Below are 16,211 nucleotides of genomic sequence, written 5' to 3' on the forward strand. Positions count from 1 at the left end.
TGGATTCATGCCACAGCTGTCCTTCTGTGTCTGGCTTCTTGCATTTAGTGGCATATCTTCAAGGTTCATCTGTGTGGTGGTATACATCACCACTCCATTCCTCTGGAAGGCGGAGGAATAATTCATAGTAGGCATATACCGCATTGTTTTCCATGGTGTTAGTTAGTTTACTTATTTATTTATTTACTTATTTTTATGTTTTATTTCTTTTTGAGAGTAAGAGAGACCAAGCACAAGCGGGGGGAGGGGCCGAGAGAGAGGGAGTCACAGAGTCCGAAACAGGCTCCCGGCTCTGAGCTGTCAGCACAGAGCCCGACGCGGGGCTCGAACTCATGGACCGTGAGATCGTGACCTGAGCCGAAGTCGGACGCTCAGCCGGCGGAGCCACCCAGGCACCCCACGTGGTGTTAGTTTTTAAATCAGACTTTAATTTTTATCATGGCTGAACAGCAAAATCATCAGCAGTTCATACACGTGAAGGATCAGAATTGAAAACACCAGAGAGTACAAGGAACAAAGTTATGTTACACGGAAAGCCAAAGTCTCCACCTAGCTAGAATCCACTAAAATCTACAATATCAAGCCATAGCTGGCCACCCGAATAGTGGTTACCTCTGGGGGACCGGCACTGGGGAACCTTCCGGGCTGACGGAAACGATCCATAGCTGGGCTGCGGTCTGGGTCACACAGCTATGCATTGGTCGTCTGTCAAAACTCATGGGACGGTACACGTGAGTCCTGTGCATTTCACCGGATGTAAACCGTAAACCGTATCTCCATTTTTAAAAAGAAATGAAACACAGGCCTCCCAGGACCCCCTCTGAAAGAAGATGCGTTGGCCTAAAAGAAATCTGAGTAAATAAGAATTCTAGAAAAACAAGGCGGTTCAGCCCACGCCCTTCGGTGGCTGTCCACTGTCCCTGCGAGTGAGTCCAAGCCCATCCCCTTCACTGCTCAAACACTGGTTTGTCTAGGGAAGTCTGGTAAACACAGGGTTTACGAACCACCCGTGCCAGGGAACCTGCCCAAATTTGGTCAACGGTCCGACAGGTGTGCGGCCCGGGGGGTGTAATACCTAAAGGTATGTGCCTTTGTGTGGGAGTAGAAAGGAGGTGCATCTTGAGCACCTGTCAGGCTCCGGGTGATGTGATGCTGCATCTGGAAAGGGAGGAGATAAAGCCCCAGAACCCACTGTGAAGCAAAACCAGGTCTCCGAGCGTATGCCAGGGAACCGCATTCGCGCGTGACATCTGGGGCTGACAAGAGACACTCTGACTGCCTCATTTCAGATCGGGCTGGCTGTGAGGTGCCTTTCTAGTTGTTTCTTCGCTGGGCTCGGCTCGAATCCCCAAGAGGTGGACGTTACCTCTTTCTTATTAAGCACGGCTATTTGTTTACTCTCCTCTGTGCAGTTTGTCTTTATAAAATGTCAACTTCAGGCCGCACGTGGTGGGAGGCCTCAGTGTCCCAGCCACAGTGAGTTTCCTGCCAAGCCATTTAAAGCCCTCAGATGTCAGACAATTTTTTTTTTTTTGTAATCTGCTGTTCTAGATTCGCTACACTACTAGTCCCCTCTATTAAAATGCACGGCCCGGCGGCCAGCAGATCTCCGGATTCAAGAGCGCCCAAACTTTTTATTGTCTTAAAAGCAGCTTTGGAAACAGAACAGGCACACCTAAGCCAGATGGCAAACTAGAAACTGACAGTCAGAGAGTCAAATACTTCCTTAGACTTAACGTTATATTTTTAAGAAACTAAGCGGGGATCTTGAAAAGCTTATTGACGTGGACTCGTTGTCACTTAGTTGAGACAATGACCTGGAGTGACCAACTCTCAGAGCCTGGGACTGCTGAGCCTCAAAGCTTCCTGACCCAGACCGGACCTCTTCGGGTCTCTCACAAAATAGGCCACCGTAACTTCTCACGGCCTAGGAAGTCACAGCTACAACGTCTGCCCCCTCCCATCCCTGGCTCATCTGGCTCCCTAGAAAAAGTCGCATTAATCTGCCAGCAGACATCCCTCTTTTCAGCCACGTCATTCCAACTCAATGTCCCTGGGGGGGCCTCAGCGTCTCCTCACCAGTCACCTCTGCAACTGCTTATCCAAGGATTCCCACTTTTGCTCTTGACTTCCTCCCAGCCTCGAGTCCCCCCTACCAGCTGTGGTCTCTGTCCAGGCAGGGACCAATGAGGCACGGGAAGCGTGTGCTGGTGAATGTGGGCTCGGAGGTATGACAAGGAGTCACACACAGCCCTTCCCCCGCCCCGAGGTTGGGGACAGCGATGTCTACGCATATCAGGAAAATGGCTGCACATTTATACCGCCAAACCCACGCTTCCAGAAAGGTAATCCTCGAACAACACTGAAGGTGTCAGACTCTTCCAGAGCCTTGCCCATCTACTGATATCAAAATACCATAAAAAGTGCGAAAGCCAGCAAGGACCTGAGAGCAAACTTAGACCACAATGTACTCCCTCAACTAGAAACAAGGCCGGGGCGCCTGGGTGGCTCAGTCGGTTAAGCAGCCGACTTCAGCTCAGGTCACGATCTCGTGGTCCGTGAGTTTGAGCCCCGCATCGGGCTCTGTGCTGACAGCTCAGAGCCTGGAGCCTGTTTCAGATTCTGTGTCTCCCTCTCTCTCTGCCCCTCCCCCGTTCATGCTCTGTCTCTCTCTGTCTCAAAAATAAATAAAACGTTAAAAAAAAAAAAATTAAAAAAAAAAGAAACAAGGCCAGTCCGTCTGTCCTGGGACCGTGTGACATTTCCTGAACCAGAGGTACAGGCTGTTTCTGATAACTCCTCATCTAAGGGAGAAATTACCCCCTTTGTCCTGACAAATAACCGAGGTATCTCCCTTCCCAGGATGGGCTTTGAAAACGTCTTTTGGTGTGACGGAGCGATCACAGAGAAGCGGCAGAAACGTTGTGATGTACACGTCTGCTGAGAGAATGTCCTCTCTGTCACTTTCAGCTCATGGGTCCTCAGCACCGTCGGTGGAATCTGGTTGGAACAGCAGGTGAATGGTTCCCAAACCATGAAAGTAATACAAAACCCACAAAAGCAAACCCTGAATGTGTAGGGCTTGCTGTGAAGTCTGCTCTTTTACCTCTACTGTGCCTCTGTTTTCACCTCTGCAGATGGGGTGCTTCCTACTCTGATGACAAGGGCACCTAAAGAGAAGGAGGCAGGGGGTGACCACGGCCAGACGAGAGCTATCACGTCACAGCTGGCACAGCCTTCTCGCTCTGTTACAATTACTGAGCGCCTCGCTGTTACAATTACTGAGCGCCTCGCTGTGTGTTATCATAAACTGCACTGTGCAATTTACACATTTTGGTCCGTGCCCTTCTGATTGCAAAAGTGTTTCATGTCTGTTTTCTCAACCAGGATCCAAGCAATTTGAGGGCAGGGAAAACAACCGTCATAAGGTGTATGTGCTTTTTCCCAAAGGAGGCCTCCGAAATGATTTATTCTTCACTTTTCACGGAATTCTACTGTTTTAGTTTCTGAGACCCAGGGCAGATCTGAAGCAAGAAATTAAAAAGTACTCATCGTGTATTAAGTATTGTTACTCATTATTATTTTATTATTTTTATCATCTTGGTTAGTGCCAAACTCTTTAAGTGTTTTGAGTATCACCTGTCAGCATATATCCCGGATTGCCTAGCACAACAGATACTTACAAGACACCAAAAAATGTTACATTATGTCCTGCGTATATACTATATTTATTTAATATGTTAGGCAAACGTGCAACACCTATTTCCAGCAACAATAATTATCATACTAAAAAAGAAAAAGAAAACCAATGACCTGCATTTTAAAGGAGAAGCTTCAGTTAGCAAAAAAACGCACTTAGGTCGGGAGCTCATAGCCCGATAACAGTGCATAAAACAGGGTTTTCTGTATTTCTATTGCACCTCCACAGAAACTCGTCGAATTGTAGGTGCTGAAAAATACCAGATTGACTTCTTAAAATGCAGGCATCACCCAAGTCACTCTGGTATGAATTTCACAAGGTTTATTTATCCCAACTCACACAGCCATTGAAAAAGAATGATTTTCCATCTGGGGACTCTCATCTTCCCATCCCAACATAACCCGTCCAAGTCAGACAAGGGAGAGTGAAAAGACACAGAAACCGGATTACCGACCCCTGGCATACACTCGGCGTTTTGCATCGAAAAGGTGAGATGGTACCATAAACGGAAATTCTTAGGGCTCACGGCTTTAAAAAAATGTGACGTACTCCTAGAAAGAGAGTTAGATACTATCTTCATATATGAAGTGTTTATCTTTTGAAGGATATGCTTGGGAAGAAGTATTCTGACAAAGTAGTAGTTAGGCTAGTCATCAAACCACTCAATAAATAAATAAGTGAAGAAACCCGCCGCAGGATTATACCTCCGTGGCTTTAGAGATAATCTACTTACTTAAGTGCATCGAAAGGCAGGTACTTTAAATGCAGATGTACATCTAAAGAGAACTGGGAAACACCATGGAGAACTGAGTATCAATTGGACTAAGGAGGTCATGGTGTCCTTGACTAAATATGGACTGCCAGAGAAGAGTGACCTCATTTTCTGTGTATGAATGAGAAACAGAAAAAGGCACTAAATTATGCCAGGCATAAAGCCCAAGGCAGTCAGAAAAAAACACATTATCTACTTATTATACAAAGATGCTCTCTGAAACCTTCTACTGCAGGAAACAAAAAACCTCAGCATTGAAACAAATCGGGGAAGAAATAGGTGAAGGGGATCATGAGGTACAGACTTCCAGTTACCAAATAAATAAGTCACGGAGGCGGAAAGGACAGCATAGGGACTACAGTCAATAATACTATGGGGCGCCTGGGTGGCTCAGTCGGTTGAGCGTCTGACTCCGGCTCAGGCCATGATCTCGCGGTCCGTGAGCTCGAGCCCCGTGTCGGGCTCTGTGCTGACAGCTCAGAGCTTGGAGCCTGCTTCAGATTCTGTGTCTCCTCCTCTCTCTGTCTCTCCCTCCCATGCTCATGCTCTCTCTCTGTCTCTCAATAATAAATAAATATTAAAAAAAATAATATTGTAACAACATTGTACAGTAACAAGTGGTGACCACACTTACCGGGGTGAGCACTGTGTAAGGTACAGGATTGTGAAATCACTGTGTTGCAGTATGGCAACTATTCTTCAATAATAAAAAGTAATAAAAAATTAATAATACCATTGCAAAAAACGTAGGTACTCGATAAATACTAAAGGAACAAAAAATAAACAACGGAATATACAGCAAAGGCAATTACCACATGCTTGTGTCATCAAATACTGGGCTACTATTAAAATCATACTTGGGGAGCCCGGGGGGCTCGGTTGGGTAAGTGCTCAGCTTCACAAGGTTGAGCCCTGCATTGGGCTCTGTGCTGACCATGAAGCCTGCTTGAGATTCTCTCTCTCTCCCTCCGCCCCTCCCAAGCTTACACTTGCACACATGTGCGTGATCTCTCAACTACAAATAAATAAAACTTTAAAACCATACTTAAATACCTCCAAGTGACATGGGGAAGAGGCCTCCGTGTGAAACATATACGTATCTCGGTTATGGGGAACAAAACTGGCAGGAGATAGGCAAAATGTTGAAGGAGCTTTTTTTCTTCAGAGTGGAATCAGGGGTATTTTTAACTTTTTCCTCCATTTTAAAATCCTTATCCAACTTTTAAACAGCCAGCATACACTATTTTTATAATTAGAAAACAATTAATGTCATTTTGAAATGTATTCCATTAGTACTGAATAGGTGGGAAAAAAAAGTCCCCCCCCCCCCGCCCCGCCCCCCATGATTACTAGGAAACCTAGCCTGAGGTAGCCATTTCCGGCTTCAGGTACTTTGCGCAGTGGAACATACACAGGTCAGTTTCAGTATCACTTAAGGCAAGCTGCCTGGGGAGTCCCTTGCATCACTTAGGGACCTCAGATGGACACACACTCCCTTCCCAACAGTGGCCAGTGTCAGATACTCACCCTTTTTCATTCCTGTACCTCCTGGTCTGGGTGGGTGGGGGTATGTATTTCTCTACTTAGGAGACAGAAAGGACATGTATACAACTATTTTTCCTGGGCCTCCCTTTTTTTCCATTTTGTGATATTAGTAACTTGACACCCTTATACTGTGAAAGCCTAACGGTAGGTTTCCTAAGTTAGGAAGGGCTCTTAGCATTCCTACTGCCCATCTTATGCTACTAATTATAACACTCCATATACAAAACTCTTTGTTCACAGATAAAAACTTTAGGTCTTTGAATTATCATACTGGACCCAACCAAATTCAGTGAATCAATCATTCAGGGCAACTGGAAATACCCACAGTTATCATTTTGGTGTGAAAAAGGGAATTGCCTGACACTTGGAAGACCACATTTCTTCTTTTATTTATTTATTTATTTATTTATTTATTTATTATTATTATTATTATTATTATTATTGAAAGCGAGAACGTGAGCATAGGGGAGGGGCAGAGGGAGAGAGAGAGAATCCTAAGCAGACTCCACACTCAGTGCAGAGCCTGACACGGGGCTTGATCCCACGACCCTGGGATTGTGACCTGAGGGGAAATCAAGAGTCAGATGTTCAACCCACAGAACCCCCCGGGGGGGCCCACAACACATTCCTTCTGAATTGAGAACAATTTCAACCTTCTTGTCTCCTTCAAAGTCTTCAGAACAAACTTGTACTTAACGCTTTAAGTGTCGTTAAGTAGCTTGTAACAAAGTTCACTGATTTATCCAACATAATTTGGTGAACCTGGCTTTTAAGGAATTCGAAGACTTTGTACCAAGTTTAGTTTTAAGCAGAAATAACAGTCCTTTAAACATAGTGACAACATGGGCATCTGCAGATATTTTAAAGAAATACATTGTTCAAAATCTATTTTAGCAATCTGTAGTGCTCCAGTGATAAAGACTAAGTAATTTCTTTTTTTTAAAAAATTTTTTTTTTCAACGTTTTTTATTTATTTTTTGGGGGACAGAGAGAGACAGACAGAGCATGAACGGGGGAGGGGCAGAGAGAGGGAGACACAGAATCGGAAACAGGCTCCAGGCTCCGAGCCATCAGCCCAGAGCCTGACGCGGGGCTCGAACTCACGGACCGCGAGATCGTGACCTGGCTGAAGTCGGACGCTTAACCGACTGCGCCACCCAGGCGCCCCAAGACTAAGTAATTTCTAAACAATTTTATTGTGAAGTATCAGTTGCTTATCTTTTTGTTCCCTTTTAACAAAAGCCAAAATAAGACACACTGTTGATTTATCAATATGAATTATCTGTATAACTTGGTTCTTCCGTGAACCTCTTGGATCATGGAATTTTATGATTGTCTTACATTATAAATTCAACATCTGACAGCTAAGATCAAGTTTAAGCCCAGGTTGGGAATCAGAAAAGCCAGAACTTATCCTAAATTTCTAAGAACTCCTGGGTGGATTTCAGTGATGAGCCTGACTGGAGAAGGCAGACAGCAGAATGACTAAGGGCCCAGCAGATGTGGGCTTGAATCCTGGTTCTGCCCAGTAATACCTGTGTGATTTTGGACAAGTGACTTAACACGTCTAAGCCTCTCAGTCCTTCCTCATTGACAACATGTGCTGAGATGCTTTAAGCACATACTGAGTGGTCTGTGAATGGAAGCAATTAACACTTTTGATTTTCAGTGTATAAAAATAGAGATAAAATTATAATTCTAGATATACTGCCATTATAAAGTGTTCTATGCATCTACAGGGTTCTACAAACATTATTTTAGTTTCTGCAATAATGGATTTATCCTCATTCTTTCCTACGGTGCTTCTGTTTAATATTACAAAGCAGGTCATTTATTCCATATAGTTTTGTTCCCCAGTGTAGATTTCAACCCTCCCTCACCCCCCCCCCCACCAAAGTACTACCACCACCAAAATTTAAAATGTGATAATAGTTTTTGCTAGTCTTGCTAGAATACTCCATAATATTTGGGTTTCCTCCCTGACTGACCTATGAAATTATAGGGAACTGTATACAACAGAATGTTCATGGAGAATCTCAGGAGGCACTGAATGAATCATTACAGGCTTCTTCCTTGCCCCTCCCCCACATGCACTAACAGCTCTGAGATAATTTATGACTATATAATTCCTTTACACAGTCACATCTGTGTTGTTTATTCAAATTGCAATGGAATCTTGTATACAGCTGGAATCCCATTTTTTGTCCATATATTCTGTCCATAAAAGTTCTGTCCATATATTCTACAGGAACAACAGAGATGTTTATAACCATTTAAAAAAAAAAAAACCATCTAAGAAACATTTTAAGTCATTTTACTATCTTTTTGCTCTTGACAAGTCAGAGACGTAAAAGCTAATGAGATGTTTTCCTTGCAATTTTGCATTTCTCCATCATCTGCACAGCATGCAACCCAAAGGCTGCTTTGACCTTTGACCTTTGCACTCCCTTGTTACATTTCTTCTTTAGGGTTAGTCAGTTACTGAACTATGAAGCACTGTTGGCTCAAGGGAAGGTGTAATATACCTGCCCACTCTCACAGAAGATTGGTAGAGATCTGCATGTGTCCATCTGTCTAAACTATGATTAAAAACTCAAGTCAAGAGCTGCATATTTGCTGACGTCTAAAGTAGACCTACTTTTGCAACCAGGTTCATTCTTCCTCTTCGCTGTCGTGTTTCCAAGTAATTGGGGTGAAACGCTCCTCTGTTCTTACCACATGTGACCAGGTCACTCTTCAACTCCTACTGTTAATTCTCTTCCTTCAGTTTAAAACTAAGAAAAAGTAAGTTCCACCCCTTTAACCTTGTCATATTTTGCAAGACAATTATCAAACAACACTGGCAAAAGAAGGTTTGGCAAACCTGTCGATTTCTTTCCCCCATCCCTTCACCCCTAACTCTGACAAGCTATCTCGACCACCAGACAGCCTGCACCCTCATAAATGCACTGGCGCTTAAGGGATAAGGACCTCAAACAACACTTGTTGATAAAGCTTCTGTGCAAAAAGACAATGCTTCTGGCACTTTGCTTATGTCAGCTATGATAATTAGGTTAGCAATGTTTTAAGAAGGCACTTGAATTATTAGACCCACAAGGATAAACCATCTGTATAACTGTTTATATGTCTAGCGTCCCTTTTGTGACCTCAGGAGAGATCCTTTCCCTTACGCTGAAATCAAATCCTCAGGTATATCGGCCTGGAATTAAATCAAGGCAAATGTGAGGCAATACTATGTTACATTTCAAGTCATTTAGTTATGACAAAGAATACTCTTATCTTCACCAGTTATCCCATATAATCCTCCCTCCCCACCCCCACCACACACACACACACACACACACACACACACACACACACACACCCCAGTTCAGGGAGAAGTGATCAAGTAAGCTGGTGAGTAGCCAGGGCTTTCTGACCACCTTTGGGGTGGCTCCAAGAAAATAAGCCTTAAAATAGTAAAAGGTTCGGGTGTCTATATAGCACTTGACTCATCTAAAATGTGAAGTGTAGTAAATTCAGGTCCTGAAACCTTTCCGTAGATGATAGGAAATGCCCGAAGTCACCAGTTAACTAGGAAAGAAGAGATGGTGAGCAGGAAGGAGATGGAGAGCAGAGAAGCCCTTGGGGGACCCTGGAAAGCAACTGTCAGAGCAAAGTGGCAACAGAAAAAAATGTAAGATTTCACCAAGGGAAATTAGTTGGCTTACTAGACAAAGGTCTCTAGAGACTATACTACGTTGCAAACACTTATTGGCAAGAAAATTTGCAGAAAAAAAGCAGCTTACAATGTGGGCTAAGTATTAGTGAGCCTGTAGAGTTGCAATCAATCAAAAGTTCTGAGTACAGAAAAGACCAATCCAAGCCAATCCTCATCTACTAGAGGAGTCAAACAACCCCCCTTCTGAAAAACTGGATTTGGAAAACTAAAAGTGCACTAACATAGGTGCATTTTCTATATAAACATCCCTCGAAGTCTCTCGACTTACAGGAAAAGAAATAAGGTACTACAATACCAGGAGTGTGGCTCATCACACGCCCGGCCGGTTTCCACACCTGCCCATCAAGGAACTGACCCCCTCCCCCCCACCATCCTCTTCCTGGCCTTGAGATGTAGCAGCATCCCACCCGAGGCCCTGCAAAAACGGTCCCCACAGGCAAAGTGCAGAGTACCAGTGCCCCTCTGCTGAAGAGTCTGCAGCGCTACATTTGCAATGACGCCACATGGAGAGAAATGGGGAAAAGCACGAAAAAGAAGCAAGGATGAGAAGGCAACAAACAAAAATGTGCTCCCCTCCTTTAGTGGTCCAAGAGAGAAAAAAAATAAACAAACGCCAAACTACAGACGGCCAACGGTCGGCTTATCATTTGGGCACCCGTAATCCATACCTGGGCAAAAAAAGAAACAAAAAAAAAACAAAAAAAAACAAAAAAAAAAAACCCCCAAAATTAGAAGTACCTGGAAACCAACTTGGACACACTGTAATGCAAAATCTCCCCATCATCGCCATCACCATCACCACCGACACCGGATAAATAAAAACCAAGCACTTGAGCTATATATATGCAACTACTTACAGACCTGAGGTTTACATAATAACAAATTACATAATACTCCTGCTGTGCACTAAAAACCCTTCTATAGGTGAAGCTCTAATCCCTCTGGTCTTTTAACATTTTCCGGAGAGAGCTGGAAAAGTCTGCTGAATAATTGGGGGCAGGGGGGATGGAGTGCTGGAAAAGTCATCCTTGACAAGCTGCAAGCCCAACCAAATGTTCTAGGATAAAAAAGGCACTCACAGCAGGTGACTCCCTGCTGCTCTCATCCCCTGGCGCCCGGGTGTCTAAGGCCAAGAAGTGCGAGCGGGGCGCGGGGCGCGGGGTTCAGGGCGCAACTGCCCGGGCCGGGCGGGGGGCGCGGCCGGGGCTTACCTGCTCCCCGAAGTCGATGGCTATGTTGGTGATGCCCAGGGGCACCAGGAACCGGATCAGGGGCCAGTAGTGCGTGAGCGCCGGGAATTTCACCATAGTCCCCGCCGTGGGCTGACCCCACACACATCTGCCGCCGCGAGGGGACTCTGCCGGGAGGCGCGGGGCGAGTGGGCCGAGCGGGGGCGCGGGCGGACGGAGGCCGGGTCCGGCGGGGCCTCGGGGCGGCGGCGGCTCCTCCTCGCGGCTGCGGCGCCCTCTCCAAGCGCGGCTGCTCTAGCAGGAGATCCGCAAGCTCAAGTCCATCCCCGCTGCCCTCCCACACAACAAAGATCTGCCGGGAAAAAAAAGAGGAGGGACAGAGGCGGCAGCGGCGGCGGCGGCGGCAGCAGAAGGTTCTGCTGACAGCGGCTCCATTATAAGCGCTCTGGGGCCCGGAAATAAATAAATAACCGCGCGCACGAGGCGCCGCCGCCGCCGCCGCCGCCGCCGCCGCCGCCGTGCGGAGGAAATCAGGGGCGGGCGCGGAGGCGCGGACACCGCCGGCGGCCCCGGGGGCGGGCGGGCGGCGGGCTGGGGAGGGGCCGGGCCGGGCGGGAGGGCGGGCGGCGCCCTCCTTCCCTCCGCCGCCGCCTGCGCTAGGCGCGGCCGCGGGGGGCGCTGCGCACGCACAGGCCGTGGGGCCGCCGCCGCCGCCTCGGCTGCGCCCGGGGGCGCGCGGGGTGGGACTCGCTGCGGTTCCCCGGGCGGCCAGGGGCGGCGGCGCGAGCCGGCGGCGAAGCGGGGCTGGGGCGGCGCGCGGCCCGGGGCGCCCCCCCCCGCCCCCGGCCGCGGAGGACGCCGCGGGGGAGGCCGTGGGACGGAGCGCCGAGCCGCTGGAGGCCCCGGGGCCGGCGACGGGGCTCTTACCGCCCGCGCGGTCCCGGGAACGGCTGGGGCGTGTGGAAGACTGGCAGGCGGGGCAGGGGACGCGACTGCGGACGCGCCGGGAGGGATCGGGGCGCTCGGGGCTGTGAAGGAAGGAACGGGTTTGGGCAGCCCTCCCCGGCGGGCGCCGCGATGGCTTTGGTGCCCGCCTCGGGCGGGCGGGGACCGGGAGAGCCGGCAGCTCCCGGCGGGGCCGGGGGCCTGCTTCGGGCCCACCTGGGAACTAGGGGCCGGGAGAGATGGAGTTGCCGCTCTGGACGGGCGCGGAGACCGAGGAGAGGTCGCAGCGAAGGGTGCATCACACTCAGGGTGTCCCCGGGGGAGATGCGCGGAGGGCCGCGGGGACCGCTCCCTGCGTGCGCCCTGGCCGGGCCGGCGGTCCTCTGGGGCGCGCCGAGCCGCCTCCAGCACGCTTGGCGAACGGTGAGATTCTCCTCCGTGCACCGCTCTTGTAAAACAACAACAAACTCGGGAAGCCTGTCTCTTTTAGGTAAACAAGGGAAAGAGGACAGAAGAAACTGTTTTTATTATACTGGGCCCCGGTGATTTTAGAGTAAATAATAGTCGTGCTGAATGTTTTACCTAAAACTTCGTAATAGCTCGGACAGCAAAGCCGACATCCATCCCCGGCAGCGCCCTCCGACAGCAGGGTTGAGGCCCCAGTGAGCGAAAAGAGTCTCAAGGAGGCAGGGGGGGGTTGTGGGATATTTCTGACCCTTTTGCTGAATTGTGCCCTGAACCAAAAACTCTTAGCAAATAGCCTTAGTGAAAGGAGAGGTGAAAAGAGTCTCCTGTTTAGGTCAGCTTCATGGGCTCGTGACCTGCAACAGTCCCACCACTTAGAAGGACCTGCCTTTGGTTTATCCAATACTGTTGCCCTCTGGCAAGTCGTAATTTTTGAAGGACGGCCCGTCCTGCTCAGGTTATTTTGCACACCCCCCTCGCCCGCGGTTCTTTTAAAGTGTAATTAGCACGATGAATTAATTTGTTATTAAAAGCGATAAAGCAGTTTTGCACGTAGGAATGAGCCTGTGACGTCACATGTAGCTTTGTAAAGCTTGTGTTAATAGGGAGCTAGAGACCTCAACGTCCCGGTTTCAGCATTTCACAATCCATTTGAAAGTATTAAATGTTTTCCATATTTTATGCCCTTTTAAGAGACCTTTTTAAATTCCACAGTCTACCAAGACCTTGAGAAAGAGGATGATGATAATTTACCTTGTAGCTCTGATGTAACCTCAAACGACATCCCCTATAATTACAATGAAAATTTGGTAATTATTTATTGTGTTATATGTGCCAAATAATATTATTTAAAAGACTTCGCAGCAAAACAGGAAGTACCTGTGTACAGGACTCTCCTCAATGGCAAGTTCCTGAAAGACGTAGTGTAGTCAAATCTTATTTAACATATAGTAAGAGAGCTTGTTATTTAAAGCAATTCTCTGGGAAGTAGTTCTTTTCTAAAGCAAATATCACCTTATGGTTTATCCATTCTGTTAGTCTAGGTTGCCATGGGCTCATTTTACTCAAAGCAATCTAATTACACTGACCTTTGTCTAGAACGGCGGGGTTGATGAGGTCCTCGATCAATACTCATCAAGTCGGGTTTGCTTTGGCTGGTCTCTGGACAAGGACCTGCCACATTCCTGCTAGTGCTGCTGCTGGCCCATGCAAACGCTCACAGTCCTTCTTAAGGAGGAATGGTCAGAAAATTCCAGTGAGTCAGTGAAAGGCCGTTTGAGTATTAAAACAAGGATTGAGGGGCGCCTGGGTGGCTCAGTCGGTTAAGCGGCTGACATCAGCTCAGGTCATGACCTCGCGGTCCGTGAGTTCAAGCCCTGCGTCGGGCTCTGTGATGACAGCTCAGAGCCTGGAGCCTGCTTCGGATTCTGTGTCTCCCTCTCTCTGACCCTCCCCAGTTCATGCTCTGTCTCTCCCTGTCTCAAAAATAAATAAACCTTAAAAAAATTAAAAAAATAAAAATAAAACAAGGATTGAATACTCAATCCTTATTTGAGTACCCCCAAAAAGTGTTTAATGTTTGTTTATATTTGAAAGAGAGAGAGACAGAGTGTGAGCAGGGGAGGAACAGAGAGAGAGGGAAACACGGAATCCGAAGCAGGCTCCAGGTTCTGAGCTGTCAGCACAGAGCCCCACGTGGGGCTTGAACTCATGAACTGCGAGATCAGGACCTGAATGGAAGTCGGATGCTTTACCGACAGAGCCACCCAAGCGCCCCTTGAGTATTCTAAAAGTGTATTTTTTAAATGAGTGATTTAATAGTGTCATCTTTGATTATGGCATAGAGCGCTTTTTAGATTTGAAAGGCCTCTGAATTTCAATCACACTATGGCAATGTGGAAGTTAATGGGACATTTAATTGTTTTTTTTTTCCTGTCAAAGACTCCAAATCAGATAACTGGTTTCAAAGGGAGTGATTGACCTCTCTTTTTCTTCCTCATTTTAACTTAGTAGTTGTTGGAAAAGATAACTCCAGAAAATAAGTGATGATAATGAATGGGAAATTTTCTAAATTACCCCGAGCCCAAGAAGAGATCACAAAGGCATTTAAATTGGATTCAGAGAGTGTTAGGAGGGTACAGCTTTATCTTCAATTTACAAAGTCTTTGGCCGAAGGACACTGCAAGATGTACAGTCTCTACCTTCAAAAGTATAAAGAAAAAATGTGTACATATAGGAAACATGCTGGAAGAAAATGTGCTCAACTACTAACAGTGGTTAGATCTAGACTTTTCCTTTTTACTTTTCTGTATTTAGCACAACGGGCAAATAGAAGATGATAAAAAGAAAACATTTTAAAAAATATTTATTTACAAAACATCACCAGAAGTGCAAGGTAGCATTAATTTCGGAGGGTGGAAAAAGTTACTTTTCACAGAAACAATTTCATAAACGACCAGCCATATACTATTGTTTTGAGGTTTAAAATTATTAACCCCTATTTTTAAAAGTTTATTTATTTTGAGAGCGCACGTGCATGGGGGAGGGGCAGGGAGAGATGGAGAGAGAAAATCCCAAGCGGAGTCCCTGCTGTCAGCACAGAGCCCGATGTGGGACTCAATCTCACGAACCCAGAGATCATGACCTGAGCCAAAATCAAGAGTCAGACACACCGCAACTTAACCGATTGAACCACCCAGGTGCGCCGACTTCTTTAATATTTTTAAAGGGACCACACAGATGCTTCCAAAATGTTGAGCTGCAAAAAGGAATGGGGAAAATTTCTAACATGCTGATATGGAGTGGTCTGTAGACTAGTTTGGTAAGTGAAAAAAAAAAAAAAAAAACAAGGTGCGAAACCGTGAAATCATACGCTCTTTTGGTGGGAAAGGGGGTAAAATGGGAGAGAAATATGAACGTGGTTGCGTATGCATATGTGTTTTGCTTATATTTGTGAAAAAGTCACACTGGAAGTGTAAACCAAAAACTAGTCGAAAGTTTATCTATGGGGAAAGAAAGAGCACAGGGTCGAATAGGAATGGAAGAAGGAATTCTCTTGAGTGTATTTTGTTATCTAATTTTGGCTTTGGGAACATTCAACGTTGTGTTTAAAAATTTTTTTTCCAATGTTTATTTATTTCTGAGAGAGAGACACACACAGAGTGCGAGTGGAGGAGGGGCAGAGAGAGAGGGAGACACAGAATCCGAAGCAGGTTCCAGGCTCTGAGCCCAACGCGGGCCTCGAACTCACCAACCATGAGATCCTGACCGGAGCTAAAGTCAGACACTTAACCGACTGAGCCACCCAGGCGCCCTGGAAGCATTCAATGTTTTAAATGTTGAAAACATAAAATTAAATCAGAAAAAAAACCAATTATGGACAGCAGACATATAAATGTCATGCATAATTTTTTTTCTTGTTAATTCTTCTTTTATTCTGAGGAAGGGATTTGAGGCAGGTTTACTCAGAGCGTAGATCTATTTATTTACACAGAGCCTTATCCATTTGTAATGCCTTTTATAAATTTGGTTTTTCTATAATTGCTAGAGGATAAAGCATTTGGGGAGCCTCTTGCCAGGTCACTTATGTAACCTGATGGCATTCTGTACTGGTAACTAGTAACTTACTTCTATGTTTGCAAAGTGATGAAAAACACAAAGTAAATTTTGGAATGGATTCTGCTCATGCCATTCAAAAACCCCACACCATTAGCACCTGACTGCCTAGATTTTGGAAGCAATGTACTTTATATAGGTGAGCGTTTCATGATCGGCTGACTCACCCTTGCTCGTTATGATGACACACAAAGGGTATGTGTGTAGGTAATTCATCCTGGTTCTGCAAACCTTAGGTCTGGTCATTTTTTAAAAAAT

The 16,211-nt window shown here is 46.4% G+C and overlaps 1 protein-coding gene across 1 annotated transcript in view; it reads right to left on the reverse strand.

Moving 5' to 3' along the window:
* Positions 1–11,396, reverse strand: part of ANKH (ANKH inorganic pyrophosphate transport regulator) — a 137,895-nt gene extending 126,499 nt beyond the window's left edge. The window contains exon 1 of the mRNA XM_060634378.3: positions 10,950–11,396. Within this exon, the coding sequence (XP_060490361.1) occupies positions 10,950–11,045 (96 nt within the window). The 5' untranslated portion in view covers positions 11,046–11,396. The remainder of the gene's footprint in view (positions 1–10,949) is intronic.
* Positions 11,397–16,211: the final 4,815 nt, after the last annotated feature.

Source organism: Panthera onca, chromosome A1, assembly GCF_046562875.1.
Source record: "Panthera onca isolate mPanOnc1 chromosome A1, mPanOnc1 haplotype 2, whole genome shotgun sequence".
Taxonomy (NCBI): Eukaryota; Metazoa; Chordata; class Mammalia; order Carnivora; family Felidae; genus Panthera; species Panthera onca.